This window comes from Lepisosteus oculatus, chromosome 5 (assembly GCF_040954835.1).
Source record: "Lepisosteus oculatus isolate fLepOcu1 chromosome 5, fLepOcu1.hap2, whole genome shotgun sequence".
Classification (NCBI taxonomy): domain Eukaryota; kingdom Metazoa; phylum Chordata; class Actinopteri; order Semionotiformes; family Lepisosteidae; genus Lepisosteus; species Lepisosteus oculatus.
The window spans coordinates 44,793,113-44,812,914 of record NC_090700.1 but is presented as its reverse complement, the minus strand read 5'-3'; the positions used below and the strand labels follow the sequence as shown (position 1 = coordinate 44,812,914).

The window sequence follows — 19,802 nt, the reverse complement described above, 5'->3', positions numbered from 1 at the left end:
TTATCTTGGCTTTGAAATGCCTTTCATGGAATCCATGTAAAAGGACACAGCTGGAAATCATGACTGGGGGAGTTGACATGGGGCACTGAACTGTTGAATATGTTGCTCAGTAGATTGGTCTGACTAGAAACAGAAAGCAAACTTGCCTACATTTGAAAAGCAACAGGAGGGAAAAGCGCAATTTACGATGTGCACACGGCTTCATTTTCCCTTTGACTGCCGGTCTCCTCTGAATGTGATGACTGTGTGTGAGGGTATTGCAGCTCTTTTTCCATGCCCATGACATTCTATGTGTGTGTGTTCGGAGAGCCAACAGAGAGCAGCGCCTTTCCAAACCCAATTATGCCCTTGATGTGGCTCAAGCAGTCATCATGCAGGATGACCAAATGGCTGTTTCTTGACCTCCCCCTGATCCTCACTGTACCCCCCAGGGACCAGCTGACTGACTGGATCAGCTTCTGTCACAGAGAGCTTCCAGTCTATAGAAAACAGTCATTTTGAAAAACACACAAAGAGGCTCTATTCTTTCTTCTGAAACATGGCTGCCAGGAAGTCACAAAATGCAGTTTTTATCATGGATGTGGGCTTCATTAGACATGGCCTATGATAACGTTTTCCATGTTTGACTAATACTTTCTTAAATCATCCTCAGGAGACAGTGGAAAGTGTTTGTTATATAACTAAACTTTTAAACCATTTGGAGAAACGTTTTATATACATGTATATGAGACTCCAAATATGTTTAACTTGTGAACTGAAACCTTTTTTTTTAACACGAGGGCAATTTATGTAAGAGAAAAAAATATTTTTTTTTGCAAGCTGCAAAAATAATTAAGTAAAGACACAAATCTCCATATGCTCAGGATTTCCAGTGTGAGAGATTTTCACAGCTCTGGGAGGTCTTACATGTCCTCTGGCAGTGGTTTGTCAGGTGGGGTGTCTGGAAGCAGACACCTTTCTTTGAAGTAGGATGAAGGGAACCAACTGTGACCTACGCCTTGATCAGCTCTCTGTTCACTGGCCATACCTTCCCAACAAAACACGTTTTAAAACTCAGTAATGAACCAAATCCAAAAATATATTCTTATTCAGTATTTCTATTCATAAGCACATTTTATTGTGTTTCACTTTAATGGGCTCTGTAAGTTATTGGTATTAATTTGTCTGTCCCGGACAGCAGCTGTGCAAATTCCATTTAATTTCTATTAATTCCTTTTGCTGCAATCTGGCACTGCACTGAAACGTTGTTCATTTGCTCAGTGTTCTTCGGTGACTACTTCATCATTTCTTCATCTTCTTTCCCTTCTTGTGTGCTTGGATGACAATTGTAACCAAGGGGTCTGTGTGTTTTGCAGTATGCCCGGGTTTGGATACCTGATGCAGAGGATGTGTGGAAATCGGCAGAACTCCTCAAAGACTACAAGCAGGGAGACACAGTGCTTCATCTCCAGTTAGAGGATGGCACGGTAAGACGCTGGGAAAAACAGTGCGATAGAGATAGAGAAAGTCCTGAATATTTAGCATGCAAATGAGTTGTAACTTAATTTCTTCGAGAAACCATAGAAAAAGAAGAACAAACCCCCATTCATGGTTTCATTATTAATAGATTCCATCTGCTTTTGTTCTTGTTTCACTTTCCCCTACAAGGTGAACCTTTAAGATACAGTAGCTGCAGAGCTGTGGCTGGTAAGACATGCTCTCCACTCAGAACACACGGGCCTCACTACCTTACTGTCAGTTTTCAAGCTTTCATGAGGCGCTCGGTCTTGACAAACTAGACTAACTAGACTTTCACTCCCATGATTAACCTAACTGCAGAGAAGAACTAAAAAATAATTTTGGGTCCATAAAACTTGAGTTGTGGCATTTGAAATGACAGGGATTTCTTTCCTTTTTTCTTTTTTTTCATGCTTCAGAGAAGTACAGTATTAGTGAAATCATTCTGTAGTTGTATGACAATATGTGAACTGTGAGGGGAGCAGCTTATAAAGTTTCTGTATGGTTAGGTTAATTATAGATACGTTATTTGTCAAGGTGGGGTTTAGGTGTGTTATCACACTCTTTCACATTTGAGATACTTTAAAACAGTTTATTCATTAGAATTCAAAAAAAACTTTTGACATAAGTGCTACTTAATTGGGTAATGCGATTGAATCTTTGCTTACAATTTACTACATTGTTCATGAGAACCACCATTATTGCACACAGATAGAGGTCCAAATTAAATCTGCTACAGCAAAGTGTTTGAATACTTATGCAATAATCATGACCTTTCTGTTTTTCTTTTATATTGATTAACAATTTACTTCATTTTGTTTTTACTTTTGAACGTGTGGTATAGGTTATGTATATTACAGATATTAATTATTACTTCATAAAGTCATGACTGTAAGGTTTACCGCATCTCAATATACTACATGAGCAAGGGTTTGAATACTTTTGCAAGGCAGTATGTTTGTACTGGGCACAGTGGCACAGTGGTTAGCACTGCAGCCTCATAGCACTAGGGCCCTGGGTGCAGTTCTGGACCCGGGAAGCTATTTGTGTGGAGTTTGTATGTTCATGTGGGTTTCCTTCGGGTTCTCCAGTTCCCTCTCTCAGCCCAAACACACATAGGTAGGTAATGGCTTCTATGAAAATTGGCCCTGGGATGAGTGTGTGCGTTTGTGTCTGTGTGCGCCCTGTGATGAACTGGCGTCCTGTCCTGGGGTCTATCCTGCCTTGTGCCCGTCAGTGCCGCATTTCCCATTAGGGACTGTAGGCACAGTGCCCAGGGCCAACGAAATGTTTAGGTCCTATGAAGGAGGGCAACACTAGTGACTAATGAAAAACGAGCTGAAACAACATGCTTGCGATCGACTCTAGTTGCTCCAAATCAATATCAGACTCTATCTAGTGGCTGTTCGAGAAACTAGAAGTACTGAAGTGATGGTCGCTCAACTCGCTCCATCAATCTCTTGGTTTAGCATTAGAATAGTTTAAAGTGCATCATGTCAATTGACACAATTCAGTTGGTGTTTACCCCTCTTTTTGCAAATTTCAGAGTGAAAGTGCCTAGGGTCTATGAACACCAAAATCCGGCCCTGGTGCCCATTCCTTGCTGGGATAGGCCTGCAAATCTGAATTGCATGAACTGCACAAATTACATTTATGTGACCGTGTGGTGTGTCATTAAAAGGCCATGTGTGCTTGGTACTCATGAGGTCTGCTTTCCTGATCAGACTGCGTGATCTGCTCTGGAATGACAATGACCTAGGGGTAGCAGAGCGGTTCAGGAAATGCACTAATCCATTGCTTTTAAGATAGAGGCTCTATTCATCAGCTGCTGTAGATCTGCATGCAGCACAGTAAATGAACTGAGCTGCACTACACTATCTCTTTAGAAACAGTGCTTTTACATGCCAGTTTCTGAAATCAAACGTTTAGCTGTATTGTAATTGACCACCAAATATTGTATATCCTAGCACTTCTCATTAATTCATAAAAGCTTTGAATAAGATATCCACTCTTCATTTAGAACATTTTGTCATAGACTTGAACTTGAGTCAGTTCTTTAGTTTATGGCTAATTCACTAATTCACAGTCTCTTCACTAATTAATAACACTAATTACTAATTCTCTTCATGCCATGAAACACAGAACAAAATGAATTGTCACAAATGTAATTTGAAATTGTGTATCTTTAATCTTCAAATCTTTGAGCCGTATAGACTTACCTAAAAATTCTAGCAATAAAAAAACAGGACAGTATGGAGAACCTGACTGTTTGTCTTTGTCAAACTATCATTGTTTGCCTTTACACTTTGTAGAAAGGATAAGGTAAGAACTAATCCAGATTTTGAACTGTTACTTTTTTTCACACCCAGGCACATACACCTCTAATGAGAAATCACACTGTTTTTGTTCCAGGAAAATATTTCACTACTATCTCACCTGTCACATAATTTTTTCTGTTTTATCTTTACATTTTCCTCTATTGGTTTCATCAGCCCTTGACTCCATTCCCTGTTGTGTGTGCTATGGATTTTGCTGTCAGTAGTTAACATGCTCACATCTGGTACAAATGCTATAAAGGTGCATGTACTGATCCAGATCTTGGCCATCTTCCAGCAAACTCACATTAGTGGGGCAGACTGTGTGCCAGCCCACCTTCTCACTGGCTAGCAGCAGGAAGTGATGATCCAATGACATCACAGAAAAGGAGGAGCTTCTGTTCTGTTTTTCACCCAATTTGTGCTGCAATCAGTTACAGCATTTGTGCTGTAGCTGTAGTTTAATTGTTATCCCCATTAACATATTTAATCAGTTTGTAGGATGTAGAACGCACTTCGCTGCTTCAGTGCAAAGCAATTGTAAAATATTTGACAGACACTAATGATTCCTGTGTGTAGTGACCTACTGTCCCACATACATATCATGTGAATTTTTCATAGGTCTTTTCAACCTTAATGTGTTTTTTCTTGCTAGGAAATTGAACACAAATTAGACCCAAAAACGAGGAACTTGCCCCATCTTAGAAACCCCGACATCCTAGTGGGGGAGAATGACCTCACTGCTCTCAGTTACCTCCACGAGCCGGCTGTCCTGCACAACCTCAAAGTGCGCTTCATTGACTCCAAGCTCATCTACACATATTGTGGTAAGTGGCTTTTCCGTTAGCTTGTGGTTTTGATTGCGTTGATGCTCTCGAAACAAAAGGAACAAATTGGTCATCACTGATCTATTTTTTTACTAATACCAATATACAGTATATACAAGGTGTACCCAATGTACCCTAAATACCAATAATATAATGTATGTACATATATAATACTTTTTTAACTAATATTAATACTGCACATCACTGTGTCTGTATAAATGTGTGATATTTGGCTGAATTTTACTACAGAAAAAGAATAGTGTATTACTTCTACAGTGATCATGATTTAATAAAGTCTGTTTCAAAGGCATATTTTAATAAATTTCATTAAATGTGCTACTTATGACATTTTCTGCCATTAAGAAAAAAGAAATATTGTGTACAGCTCCCACTGCCTACATAGAACCATAGAACTTCTGACTTTGGTACAGTTAAAGCGTTACAGATGTCATTATCTTCCTTATGAGAGCCTTCAGCTGAGAACATCACTCATTTGTCTCCATGCCTGCAGATGTAAGACAAGACAGAACTGAACAGAATTGAGTCTAATGTTTTAATCAGCATAGTGTAGTTTGTTTTCATTTTTGAGCACAAATTATGTCAGGTTTAGCAAAGTATATTCCTGTGTTTCAGTGTTGCTGGAAGGGTTTATAACCATTTTGACACATTGCAATATATCCATACTAAGGGTTATGCTTATGGATTTATAGTTATAGGTGTTAATTTGGATTGTTGCTTCTACCTTTCCTTTAAATTTCAGGTATTGTCTTAGTGGCCATTAATCCCTATGAAACCCTACCCATCTATGGAACAGACATCATCAATGCCTACAGTGGTCAGAATATGGGGGACATGGACCCCCACATATTTGCAGTGGCCGAGGAAGCTTACAAACAAATGGCCAGGTTAGTAAATCTCAGGAGCCCAATGCCAACGCAAGTCAGCCTTTTGCGATTCTGTAGTAGAGAGATCTGAGTGGATTTCCTTCACAGCTGGCGCTGGGCTGATGAAGTTGAGATCAGACAGGTCTGCTGTTTGACTTTCTTTGCTTTACTCTCATTTCCTCACTCCCGTGTGTCGACCTCACAGCTGTTCTGTCTGTATTGTTCTGACTACGCCAGGACCAGCATGTGCTCTCTGCCGCCAATCAGTTGGTCAGTCCTTACTGATCCAGAGGCCTTTTTCTTAGTGACCTCCACTGGCAGATTCTTCGTGTTGTCTTGGGGAAGAATGGAGCTTAGGTGCAGAGTACAAAAAATTTGTGTCGTTTGATTAGAATTGGGAGTCTGCTCCTTTGGCTCATTGTATTTTGCTTGTGGTCTTGATTGCATTAAAGCCCTAGAAATAAAAGGAAAAAAATCCATCACCATTGATCCAATGAACACACTTACCATTGATGCTGTTAGTGTCAGTATAAAAGGACAAGAATGTGATATTGTCCTCAATATCTCCTAAATAAGTTCTTTTGTTTAAATCTATCTAAATGCATTTGTCAGGAGTCACCAGGATTGTTGTTACCAGTGTGATTGAGATGTCTAACAACAGAGCTTACCTCAGAGAGACAGAGAGATTGAAAGCTCAATACATTAGGTCATTTGTTTTAAGTGCTCTCTATGCACCTCACTATGAGGTTTTTATATCTTGGTCTCATCTTCCTGCCTGTGAAAATAGCTCCGTATTGCGATGATCCAGTTTTCTCTTTTGCTACAGAAAGGACTATAGGTTATTACTTTGTCAGCACAATGTACTGTAGGTGAGCTAAAATTAGTTATTTTTGAATGTAGCATCTCCTTCAGGAATTGGTGAGATCTCTGTTAGCTTGCACAGCTCATCTGGGTGTTAGCTCTGTAAATCAGGCTGCTGTTTAGTCTACAGTTCATTACTCAGGGTGAGCCTGTTTGTCACTATCAAAATAATACCTTTATCTAAGTATGAATTGCATCAAACTGTTGATTTATTAATTTGTCAAAAATGCAGGCTTTCCCCAGATGCACATGTGCACTAATTTATGTACTAATGCACTAATATGTAAATTGTGCTCAAATAAAACTGCTGCATTTGTGAATAATCTACAGTTTCTACAGCACTAAACTAGTGTGACAATACTTTGCCAGCAAATCCAATGTGTGTGATAGTTTCAGCAGTACAAGACCAATGCCAGCAGCCATATCACTCTGCAACTCACAACTAGCAGCCCACTGAAGCTAAGCAGGTGTGAGCCTGGTCAGTACCTGGATGAGAGACCTCCTGGGAAAAACTAAGCTTGCTGCTGGAAGAGGTGTTAGTGGGGCCAGCAGGGGGCGCTCACCCAGCGTTCCATGTGGGTCCTAATGCCCCAGTATAGTGACGGGGACACTATACTGTAAACAAGTGCCGTCCTTCGGATGAGATGTAAAACTGAGGTCCTGACTCTCTGTGGTCATTAAAAATCCCAGGGTGTTTCTCTAAAAGAGTAGGGGTGTAACCCCGGCGCCCTGGCCAACTTTCCCATTGGGCCTTACCAATCATGGCCTCCTAATAATCCCCATCTATGAATTGGCATCATTTGCTCTCCTCCCCCCCTGATAGCTGATGTGTGGTGAGCGTTCTGGCGCACTATGGCTGCCGTCGCTGCACATTGGTGGTGGTGGAGGGCAGTCCCCTTTACCTGTAAAGTGCTTTGAGTGGAGTGTCCAGAAAAGCGCTATATAAGTGTAAGCAATTATTAATATGTTTATTAATGAAGGGTAGTAAATGCATATTTTAGTTTGCATTGTACTGTACTTTCCAATAAAACACTGTGTTCAGTTTCAAAAGTTTCACTTTATGTGATCAGGCCCCATAAATCCGTAACTAAACGAAGGGATGAAGGATCAAAGCTCAGTCCTTTTTCAGGGATGAGAGGAACCAGTCAATTATTGTGAGTGGGGAATCAGGAGCTGGGAAGACGGTCTCTGCCAAATATGCCATGAGGTACTTTGCTACCGTGAGCGGGTCAGCCAGTGAGGCCAACGTGGAGGAGAAGGTGCTTGCGTCGAACCCGATCATGGAGGTAAGACTCGCGGTGTCTGGCCTTGCTTGGGGCTGCTGTCGTTGCTCTGTGTGTGTTGAAACAAGCCGCCGTTCATCCCACGCAGGACACTACAGTGAAAGATGGGAAATCTCACCGTTTCAGCTGCGCCATCTGATACTGTATGACTTGACAGAAGAAGGCACCACAGCCAAAAGCTCCTTTTTTTTCCTCTAAACATAGAAGTTAACTTCTACCGGCTCCCGTGCTGCTTGGGAAAGAAGTGGTTTTCAGTCGAATCATGGAAACTCATTACAAATGTCTGAAACAATTTGCCTGTTCTGAAATTTAAAATCGCAAATGCTGTAAAAGATGTTTAAGGTCCTTATTCACCTACTAAATGTGTCTGGGAAAATCTCTGTGGCAAACAAGACATTTGATTGAGATCTTCAGAATAGGAATGGATATTAGTGACCTTTATAGTTCATGAACTGTTTAAACTTAAAAAGCAAACATTGGCAGTGGTCACTTTTCCCTTCCAAATCGCCAATCTCTATAAGGTCATTGTACTGGAAGACGGCTGTTGTGACAGTAAAGACTTTGTGTTGTCTAAGCCTGAGAACAGTGTTCAACGTATGATGCCTCCTGTGATGTAAAAGGCAGGGTGCAGAAATGATCGGCCCTTCTCTCAGATGGTTGTTCGTCATACGGTTATTTTCATCTCTAAACGAGAGCTCTTCCATTGTCTGCTGCTTCTCACAGACCCCCAACAGGAGCAGCAAATCATTTTGCTGTGCAAAAAAAGGGAATCAGTCTTCACCTTGGGTTCCTTGAGCTGCTGAAAGAATGAGCAGGTCCTGGCCATCGTAATCAGTGTTAGTACTTGCATGTTCCAAGCAGTTGTTCAGGGTGTGTGTGTCATGGAAGCTTCAAAGCTGTAATTCTAGAACCTCTGTGCGTTTGTGGTAGGTATGTTATGGAAGGTGCCGCAGATGTGCTGTAGGCGGTATTATTCAGCAGCAGCATGCCACCAAGAAATTCTTGGCGTACTTGTTTTGTCCTGAATAGAATTAGCCATTTAGTAAGTGAGCCTTGCCAAACAAGTATCTATCCATTTCTGTAGTGGAAATTGGTTATTTTTTTTAATACACGCAGATTTTACTTCATTGCTTAAGGAGCATATTTCTGCCTGTAACTGGCAGCACTGATCTGGTATTGAATACAGTATATCCTTTAATTTCATTCCTGTCGATATCTTGATAGATGTTGTTGTAGCATGCTTTCAAATCAACAAGTATACAACATAAATATTTAGAAGTTTTACTTAGGCCTGTCATCAGATTTTAATATGCACTTTATTAAGCAAGCAGGAAGTGGACAATTATTGCCCCAGAGCAATTCTTTGTTAACTGGAGCCCTTCACTCTTGTAGGGCCAATATGAGACTGCTTGTTCTTAATTAAAATAATCAGATTCCCCTGGAAGAGCCTGGGAAAACTGTTCTGCGGGGCTACACACACAGTAGAAAAGTGGCAGTTTATTTTGAGCTCTCTAGTTTCATTGGCCTTTTGACACATTTCTCTCTCTTTCCTGTTAAGGCATTCTTGTTATTAATATCCCCAGTAAATGCTGTAGGAACTCTAGTGCTCGGCTGCCTATTAATGCAACTTTCATGCTGAGCTCAAAGTGGAGCAGCAGGAACACTAGAATGGCCGTTCCTCATATCTGGTACTGCATGTGCTTGTCACAGAAAAATGGCTTCATCTCAGAAAAATGATCCTACATGTGTGCATTCTAAAGTGATCATTTCTGGGTTATTGAAATAGAAATTCCTAGCTGTTGATCAATAGAATGCATTTTGAGACAAAACCAGTGTGAATATATTTGTAAAATACAAAGTACCTTTCAAATGTATTCCTCTCTTTCCAATGATGTCCCATTCACTAATGCTGAGTTACGAATCACGTGCATACACTTTTTCAAGTGAACATTGTACTGTCAAAACCTGCATGTTTAAAACTGAACACTGTTATGTGTTCTTTAGCCCTTTCTTCCTCAAATGACCACCTCAAAGTTTATAAATGTTCATCTGTTCAGAAAGCAATGATGACTAATGAAAACTAATGAGCTTCCTTCTTCATTCCTTTTAGCTTGGTACAGTAGGTACAGGTTTTAATCACAGGCCCCTGATTACACAATGTAGAGGTTTGTGTTTCTGTTGCCTTTCTGTTTACTTCTCTTTATGTCTGTTTGCTACAATTCTTTTAATTCTATTTCTGCACAAATGTTCTGAATACTCTTGGTTTATTACGATACTGAAACACATTCAATTTAACATGGGGTCTAACTAGGCATTTATAGTATGTAAGAATTCTTTCATCACATACAGCATCCTGTTTGTTGTGGTGGTTTTAGAGAGCAAAACTACTCTTTTTCTTTGAGAAGAGCTTTGCAGCCAAGTTTTAATGAGAGTGTGGTAGGTGTCAGTTCCCTGGCTTTTTTGCAGAGCTTGCCTTAATGTGCTGCACTCTGTCAAATGTGTCAGAAAGGTGCCTAGTCAAGGTCCCAGGGGTGCAATTAAACCATCTCTTTTTGCTGGTGAAAAACCTATTTAGGACTTTCTGATACAGAGTAAATGAACGAATGTGAAGCAGTATTTACTATGATTCGGTGAGGAGACCATCAGTCTTTTAGGTACAGATTAGTAAATGCGGCTGGTTTCAGAGTTTCATGAGGTTTTCACTCTGTTTTTCTCTAATTGTGCGTGGGCAGGTCTGAAAGCTGACTCCAGGTACACCTGAAGTGTAACAGCAACAGACTGCAGAATACGGTTCGTTCAGGAGGACAGAAAAGCTGCATCAGGAGACCAGTCAAACTGCTGTAGTCACACTCTGCTCTGTCAGTTTTATATTTCCTCATGATGCTGCTGCTGGGAGATGCCTCCTTCTCTCCTGTCTCTGCTCTGGCTCCTCCCCTTAGATTTCTGTAAATCTGCAGTGTTCAAAGACCTTCCCCTCATTTCTGTTTGATACATTTCTTTTAATGAATTCTATGCTTTCTATATGTTTCAAAATTCTCGTTGTCAACAAAATGCAACCATATCATATATTAGAAGATCGTATTCGATTTCAAGAGCTGCTTACTTTTTCCTCTCCAAATATTGGCATAAAAATAGTTTCCCTGGACCAATGCAGTAGTGAATGTGTCCAAAATTAAAAGGATATTGACAGAATGTCCTTCTCCTCTGCCTTACCCTGACTTTAAGTGTGTCAATGCTGTGTTTTAGGCCATAGGAAATGCCAAGACCACCAGGAATGACAACAGCAGTCGCTTTGGGAAGTACATTGAGATCGGGTTTGATAAGAGGTACCGGATCATTGGGGCCAACATGAGGACGTACCTGCTGGAGAAATCAAGAGTGGTCTTTCAGGTAAGTGAAACTCTCTGAAGGGGAGCTGATTACCTCATTCCATCCCTTTTCTAACTGCTTCGTCCAAATCGGGGTCACAAGGAAGCAATATGTGCAAGGCAGGGTACATCCTGGATGGGATGCCAGTCCATTGCAGGAAACGCACAAACACAGACATGGACACACACCAGGGCCAATTTTCTCAGAAGCTAATTATCCTACCTGTATGTTTTTATACTGTGGAGGAAACTGGAGCACCTGGAGGAAACTCTGCTAACCACTGTGTCTCCATGTCATCCAACTAATTCCCGTAGTGCTGAACATTAACAAAGCAGCAGCTCAAATCAGATTTCATGATGCAGTTTAGAGTTTTGAATTGGTTCATTGTACAAAAATGTTATGAAGCATTAGGTACTTGTAAATGCGAATAAACAACAGGGGTAAAGTACATGCAGTGCTGTAGAGGACACATGTTCAATGCAGAGTCCGATACATGTATTACTATCTAATAAGGAATGAAATCTTGTTTGTAAATATGATCTGATTATCCTTAATTAAAAGTAAGTCTTTTACATGTGTGGAAACATACAATTGACCTTATTTGAAGAAATAAGAAAATCATTATTAGTAAAAAAAATGCAATTTATTTGGCTAATTCCCTCACAGAAAACCAGGGAAACAGACTCAGGGAAAATGTATTTTCATTGTTGGAGTTGTTACATACTCCAGTTTCCTCCCACAGTCCAAGGACATGTTTGTGTGGATATACCTGCTCCCTACAATGGACTGGTGTCCCATCCAGGGTGTATCTTGCCAGTGTAGGCTCCAGCTCCCTTGTGACCCTGTATTAGATAAAACGTTTAGAAGATGGATGGATGGATGGATGGGTGGATGGATTGATGGAGTTGTTACATGGCTATACCTGCCTCTGTAGCAAAATCAAAGAGTGTTTGTGCTATTGTTTCCTCTCACATTGTACCCAATCACTGGAATGAGTGGTTTTCCATTGAACACCAAATTGGACACAGATTTTGCTGGATTGACCTGTGAACACTGGAAAATATTGCCAGCTTGATTACAGGTCACGAAATAGCCAATGATCTACTGTGTCTATTTCACAGAGGAGCTTAAGAATAGTGTATTTCTTTATCTTTAAACTTTGGATTGATTCATAACCTTTCAAATCTGTGGAAACAGTGTTTTGATTACCTAATGTTTGCATTTTGTGTTTTGATTATGTAATGTTTGCATTTTGTTTTGACTTTTTTAAGCGGCTCAATACTGTAGTAGTGTTGTTGGATTGTAGCTAAGAGTCAGAAAAGAGCCAGTGTTTCGTATGTTTGAAATGGGAAATGGCACTATTAACATCCACCGGGGAACCTGACAAGATCTTACTCTGTCCTTGATAAACAGTGCACTGACATGACCTATACAGTACATATGACTGCTCTTTCTTTGGCTAATTAGTTGCAGTCCATAAAATTAACTAAGATCCGATGCTGGTTGCTTTAGTGAGAAAATACAAAATGCCAGAAGAAAGTTAATTGAAATATATTTTTCATATCTAGAATTATTTAGCTGGTGGGTTGCACAGGTCATTATGTCACTTTTAATGGCACAGCCAGGTCTGAATCTAAGCCTACCGCAGGGAGGGACATATGTCAGAACAAATGTGTGTGTGTGTTGTGTCCTCATTGAGGCCCACTGCCACCCGATATACTGTAGTATTACAGCTGTATGGGCAAATTGAAAGAAGTCTCTCTAAATGCAGATCAGCATCTTGGGAAGACCAGTTGCTGTCCAAAGGCAGTTAGGTTTCAAATGGATGAGAAGGAAACTTATCTTTCTGTTCATTACAGATGTATTACAAAATGTGTGTTCTCATCTGTTAAGGAGTTTTGGGTTTCTTTTTCAGGTAACAGGCAGTCTAAAATTTAGTATTTTCATTCCTTCAGACCCTAAATGTGTTTTTGTCCTGTGAACAAAGAACAGTTACAGAAGGTTAAATGCAGCTAATATAACCTCTAATGTTAATGCAAATTTTAAAAACGTTTATCTTTTACACCAGTGCAATGAGAGAGCCCTGTACTGATAATAACCATGAGGTCAGCTGTGCCTTCTAAGGAGCACTGTTTGTATGTTAGGCTGACTTGAAGTCTTGCAGTCCGCTGTACTGCACAAAGGTTCTGTCGGTGGTCAGATTGACCTCTGATTCCTGTACTAGCCAATGATTGCTTTTGTGGTCTAACCAATAATTGACAAAGCATGCTAATTGCACGTATGCAATCGTTGGTGAAGGCTCTTTGATGGTGCTTTTCCAGAATTAAATAATAACTAAAAAAATAAGATGCAGCTGACATGCAGCTGTAATGCATTTTGATCACCTTCATGCACTACTCCCACTCTTCAGTGAGAATATACTGGCTAATATTCTGTCATAAAATGAAAATAATGTGGACTGTGCTTGTGCTTTTTTATGTTTTGGACAGGCTTTGGAAATGTGGAAATGTAATTGGTTTACTTTATCAAGGCATTAGCATGTCTCTGCATGTTAATATATCATTGTAATTACTGTTGTTTTTCTCTTACATGCTAACGTCAGAATCGTGTGCATGCATTCTGAATGTTTTGCACCTTGCTAGCTGTTCCTGTAGTTTTTTTAGTAGAATTTAGTAATGGTGCAGAAATTAATATACCTAAACGAATAGAACCTTTTTGTTCCAGACCTTGCACAGTTTTCACAGAATTGCAGCTGCACTATTACTAGGAAGTAAAAACTCTGCCTACTGCGGGTTTTGATAAGAGTTGCAAATTGTCTAAGAACGCTCAGTGTTTAGATAAAGCATTTCAAATTACCTCTGCCTTAGCTACCTATTTATCTAGGCTTTAATTTGTGTTGGCTATTTTAATCAATTACAGAAATTGGGAATTGAGTGTTTGCCTGTAGAGACCTTAAATGGTTTATTTACATGTAGTTTGTATTATTTCCCCTTCAGAAGACAAGGACAAAACACTTTCTTTCCTCTGTTGCCAGACCAGGATGTTGTTTTGACCCAAACTAACAGTGAAGTGAGAGGAGTCTGGGATTTGTATCTGAAGTCCTGAGTGAAATGTAGAGGGAGCACACCAAGCAGGCAGAGCTGGTATCGATATGGAAGTGCAGTAGGGGCTGGATTGAAATTCATTGCTCTGTTTATTGGCAACAGAAATGTGAAAGCATATTCTATTCCTTGTTTTTGATATTCTGCATTTCCTGTGCGTTATTTTAAAGTGTTTTTTAAAACATCATTTACTCAGTAATTTTGTGATTGTTTCTAAATGTTCCACTTTGACTGTTATTGTTCTAGGCAGACGAAGAGAGAAATTACCATATATTCTACCAGCTGTGTGCTTCTGCACGCTTGCCGGAATTCAAAGCTCTTAAGTTAGGTAAGTTGCTTTAATTCTCGCAATGAACTACTGTTCTTTTTTCCACCAAAAGAACTGAACTCCTGATTCACTCTGTAAGCTTCTGCACGGGGGCTCAGGGTGACTCATACAGAAGCACTGATGAGTCTGGGAATATGTGGCTACAGAACCATTGCACACTCGCCAGCAATAAAGTGGCTGAGATGTGCATTCAGACTTGTTCCTTTTCTTCTGTGCTGTAGCTCAAGGATACAATTCAAGATGGCATTAAATATAAATCAGACTTCAGCACGAGTACATTTCTTCAGAAGCAATAATTCTGTTGATGCTGTTCGCAAGCACAACTGACTCCCACAAATTGCTGGCAAATGGTGTCATGCAGCAAACGAGAAAACAAAAAAAAACATAACCTTTATTTGAAATGTGCTGCTGACTTCTACATCACCTTTGTACTATTTGATTTCCATTTTAATAGTGTTTATTAGTGTGTCTCATGGCATTAAAAAGCTATTTACCTCGTCATGAAAATTGTACATTTATGTCAGCAACAGAAGCAGAATTGGACTTATGATACCAGAAACACTAAGCTATTAGAGGAGCATTTTGTTTTTTTTCAACATATTCAACATGTTGAAATAACAGGTTCATAACAGATGTTAGATATACAGCTTTTGTCCATTCATAAATACATTCAACAAGGGTTTTGAGCTGATGAAGGACATTTTCATAAATCGCAGCTCTTGAGCTGCTGGTCCCTGTGGTGGAAAAGCAGCAGTGTGCTCCCTGAGAGTGTGGGGGCAGAGCTGCCCGATTGGCTGTGTGTGAGCATGAGCGGATGAGTCCCACGGAGAGGAGGCCCCTGTCTGTCCTGTGTCTCCAGAGTTCTGCTCTCCAGTGCTGTCACCCTGGCATGTTCTGCAACTGCACCCTGGTAGTGGGGGAGTTCCAAGCACAGACGAGGCCGGTTGCTTAGCAACAGGATCAGGCCAAAACCGTAATCTTGGAAATGGCTTTACTTTTCGTGTTGAATGTCACGCAGCAAATCACCGAAGCCTTAACCATCTGTGTTCAGAAGATCGAGTTCGGATTTTATCATCTGTTGGTTCTGCCTGCCTGTTTGTTTTTTGAGGTATCAACAGGCAGTACACCTATCAGAAAACTAGCAGAGTTCCCACATTCTGCTTGCTAGGTGGCTAGTAACCCTGGACATTTTCGAGATTCGCACATCTTGATATCCGGTAGATATGAAAACAAGCTTGAGGCTTAAGACAGGCAGATGTCTTAGAATTGTAATTGTGAAATTGATAGTCATGATCACCACAGAAGAAGGATAATATTTAGTTATAAACTGTCATATACAGTATCTTGTCTTAAGGAAAAGATAATTTTAGCAATAGATTAATGAGTAGACATATAGGCCTACAAATTAACGGACAGATATAATAATAATAATAATAATTGCTTACACTTATATAGCGCTTTTCTGGACACTCCACTCAAAGCACTTTACAGGTAATGGGGACTCCCCTCCACCACCACCAATGTGCAGCCCCACCTGGATGATGCGACGGCAGCCATAGTGCGCCAGAACGCTCACCACACACCAGCTCTCAGTGGGGAGGAGAGCAGAGGAATGAAGCCAGTTCATAGATGGGGATTATTAGGAGGCCATGATTGGTAAGGGCCAATGGGAAATTAAATATAAGGTGCACTGTATGGTTTCAGCTGTGTAACTCACATTGTTTCAGGTTGTATCTGGACCTCCTTCATTAAGAGCTATGTACTTGGTATTTCTGTGAGCATTGATTGGAGAATCTGTCTTGCAGGCTCTGCCAATGACTTCCATTGTACCAATCAGGGCCGTAGCCCAGTCATCGACGGTGTGGATGATGCCAAGGAGATGGTCACCACCAGACAAGCTTTCACATTATTAGGTAACTCCCCAGTGTCTCTTATGCGGGGAAGTGCTGCAGGAATACTGACTTCTTACTGTTCTCTTAATTCGTCAATGTACCCTTTCTTGTGTGAAATACAAATCAGTCTTTGAAAATATTGTTTTTTGCCATTGTAGTTTCAATCAGATTACCTCCAGCTCATGTGAATGCGAAAGAATTACAAGCTGAACAAACACTCTGCTTTTCGATGTTTTGCTTTGCTATTGCTATTGGTATTGAACAGTTTTAAAGTTTTTTTCTATAGAGGCATAAATGATTCTTATTGGAAGACTGTGTCACTGGAACTTCTCCTTGGATCATAATAACGTTGTTATGGTGTTTCAGGTATTAACGAATCTTACCAGATGGGCATTTTCCAAGTTCTTGCAGCTATCCTCCATCTAGGCAATGTGGCCATCAAGGATCGGGATTCAGACAGCAGTATAATCCTGGTAAATTACTACGTTTATTTTGCATGTCTTTATACTACTTTTGGAATACATTTATAGATTTTTGTGATTCACCTTTCCACTTTCAATCCTATGAAATGTATGCATTATAATAATATGGATATATTAGAATGGGTAATGTGGATAATAAATCCAGTTTTTAAAATATAAACATTTTCCCTCATTGGATCTCATGGATTGTCTTTGTTTGATGGCACACTGGCAGGACTTTTTACTTCTTCAAAGTACTTCTATTTAATTTGCCATATCTTAACTTCTACAACCGATATGTCCTCACTCTCCTTCCAATTTTAGCCCAACAATGTCCACTTGACCATTTTCTGCGAATTAATGGGAGTGACCTACCAGGACATGTCCCACTGGCTGTGCCATAAGAAACTCATGACAGCGGCAGAAACCTACATTAAGCCCATCCCAAAACTGCAAGCCATCAATGCAAGGGATGCCCTTGCCAAACACATCTATGCCAAACTCTTCAGCTGGATTGTTGATCATGTCAATCAAGCCCTGCACTCCACAGTGAAACAGCATTCCTTCATTGGAGTTCTCGACATTTATGGGTATGTGAGGGCCTCCCTGGAGTCAGTACTGGTCAGTCCACTCATTAAGACGACACAGACTGTGAGACCGTTCAGCATGTTCATTCTTTCTGCACTGTTCGGCATTCTTACTTTTCTCTCTGACGTTTAGTATATTACAGAGCACTTGTTGTTGAGCTCGCTTTTGGCCATTTTCACTTGTTCATAAGCAAAATTGCATTCAGCACTGCACAATTATTAGAGTGGTCCTTGTTCAAGGTACAGTACATGAAAAAACAACTATGTTGAAGTGGGTAGTTTGAAGAATGTAATATATCCCAGATGTGTAATTAAGTTGAAGCAATTTACCACATTAATATTTAAATTAAACTCCTGATGTACAGGCCTGATCCCTTTTTTTGTAAAACACTATGCAAAAAGCCTTTGAGGTATTGCATTGTGCTACATTATGCAGGCAGATTCTCCTAGTGGTCTGACTAATTTACTACTTCTTTACTAAAATGTCAGCATTGTAGATTCTGAGTGTATTTTTTCCTTCTAGATTTGAAACGTTTGAGATCAACAGCTTCGAGCAGTTCTGTATAAATTACGCAAATGAGAAGCTGCAGCAACAGTTCAATATGGTGAGTTCTGTTCTATTGATGTTATTTGCATAGAGTTCTATAATCCTCAAGGGATGTTCATTCTGACATCCTCTAATTACACCTTCTAACACAGTGTGATGTGTGAGCATCAGAGAATCGTGGTTCTTTGTGTTAGCATTTTTAAATAAAATGTTATTTACATTTTTTATATCTCTGGGGTTAAATTTCTAGATAATCAGTGTTTGTAAAGTTTTAAGGTAACACACCTTTGTTTTATTTTGCATCATTTTTCATTGAAGGTGTTCACACCTCTGGGTTTACTGTAAGTTGATTTGAATTATATTCAAGTGTTTGAATATATTATATGATGGCTCTCCTAGCCTTAAACTGTGTGCTGTTGTATAGCTAAGTAAGCATGCTGAAGCCCTTTGAAAATACACCTTTTAATTTCACATCAGTCTGATCTTTGAAGTACACAAAACACAAAGAAACAAAAAAAAGTCTTGAAGCTTTGATATTGTGAAAAGATGTCCAAAACAATCCACTCTCTGATAGATTTCTATAAAAATGTATTAGGTGTTGCAGTTAAATCCATTTTTTTTGTTGTTGTCTGATCTGATAGACTATAAAACATTTCTAAAGGTTGAAGGTTTCATGTTTGCACTTTATTTTATGCTTAGAAGAAAATGTTTTACTTTGTATTAAACAGTTCTTCGTGCTGTCTTCTCTGGAAAACATTGCTACTTTTAGTATGTTTACAGTACTCCATCATCTTCTTATGGCTATCTCCATTTACTGGGCTTTCCAGCAGATTCCTGTCAGACAAATATTGTAAGACAGCTGTAATTAGTAGTAGTTGGCTCTTTCCAAGCCAGTTAAACTCTGCTGGGTCAGGTTCTTGTCAGGTACAACATACAGATCAACACTGTTTTTTTCTGGAGTTTTAGCCGTCTGTCTGCACCAATGCAGCAGTGATGCTGGTGAGGTCTTCTTTGGGATTGTCGTGCTAGGAGAAAAACTAAAAAACCCCACCCATGGATGCTTTCCCTCTCGTCTTGCAGCATGTGTTTAAACTGGAGCAGGAGGAGTACATGAAGGAGCAGATCCCCTGGACGTTGATAGACTTCTATGACAATCAGCCCTGTATCAATCTGATCGAAGCCAGACTCGGAGTCCTGGACCTGCTTGATGAAGAATGCAGGGTAAGAGCTCAGCATGCCTCTGCTAGCAGTGCTAGGGACATTCATGCTCACAACACACACACACCTGGATGGTAGATACCGGTCCAAGATTTCAGGATTGAAGTTTGATTGTAAATAGAGATGAGAGGTATAATCGGCATAAGCCCTGCTTTTTGTTGCTGCCCAAGGCTCATGTTGTCTTTAAGACCAGGACCTGGCTGGATATAGGCACCACTGAAACTCCTTTCTTTCCGCTCCCAGATGCCAAAAGGAACAGACGATACCTGGGCTCAGAAGCTGTATAACACTCACTTGAACAAATGCGCACTTTTCCAGAAGCCCCGTCTGTCTAATAGAGCCTTCATTATCCAGCACTTTGCAGACAAGGTAGGTTTTTCATCTTCAGGCTCTCCTCTTCGTGTCCTTCTTGGAGTTTTTTCTGTCTCTTGTCTGTAGTTAAAGACATCTGAAGGGAACCTCAGATTACCCACTGTAATCCCCAAAGTGCTCAAAAGTTGTTATTCTTGCCCAGATTGCTTTTATAGTTTATGCTGAATCTCCTACATTAATTTCAGGAATACCTGTGAAGACTCCTTAATGAATAAGATTTCAGTGTTTCAGTTCCTAATAAAGGCTGATGATGCCAACAT

At 40.1% G+C, this 19,802-nt stretch overlaps 1 protein-coding gene across 7 annotated transcripts in view; it reads left to right on the top strand.

The window, feature by feature from the left end:
• The window catches only part of myo5aa (myosin VAa), a 69,335-nt gene that overhangs the window by 16,827 nt on the left and 32,706 nt on the right, over window positions 1-19,802 (top strand). For all 7 annotated transcript variants that reach the window (XM_069190515.1, XM_069190516.1, XM_069190514.1 and 4 more), the window contains exons 2-13: window positions 1,356-1,466; window positions 4,468-4,639; window positions 5,400-5,544; window positions 7,514-7,670; window positions 10,914-11,057; window positions 14,384-14,465; window positions 16,271-16,378; window positions 16,724-16,830; window positions 17,143-17,408; window positions 17,929-18,010; window positions 19,033-19,173; window positions 19,414-19,539. In XM_069190515.1, the coding sequence (XP_069046616.1) occupies window positions 1,356-1,466; window positions 4,468-4,639; window positions 5,400-5,544; window positions 7,514-7,670; window positions 10,914-11,057; window positions 14,384-14,465; window positions 16,271-16,378; window positions 16,724-16,830; window positions 17,143-17,408; window positions 17,929-18,010; window positions 19,033-19,173; window positions 19,414-19,539 (1,641 nt within the window). The remainder of the gene's footprint in view (window positions 1-1,355; window positions 1,467-4,467; window positions 4,640-5,399; window positions 5,545-7,513; window positions 7,671-10,913; window positions 11,058-14,383; window positions 14,466-16,270; window positions 16,379-16,723; window positions 16,831-17,142; window positions 17,409-17,928; window positions 18,011-19,032; window positions 19,174-19,413; window positions 19,540-19,802) is intronic.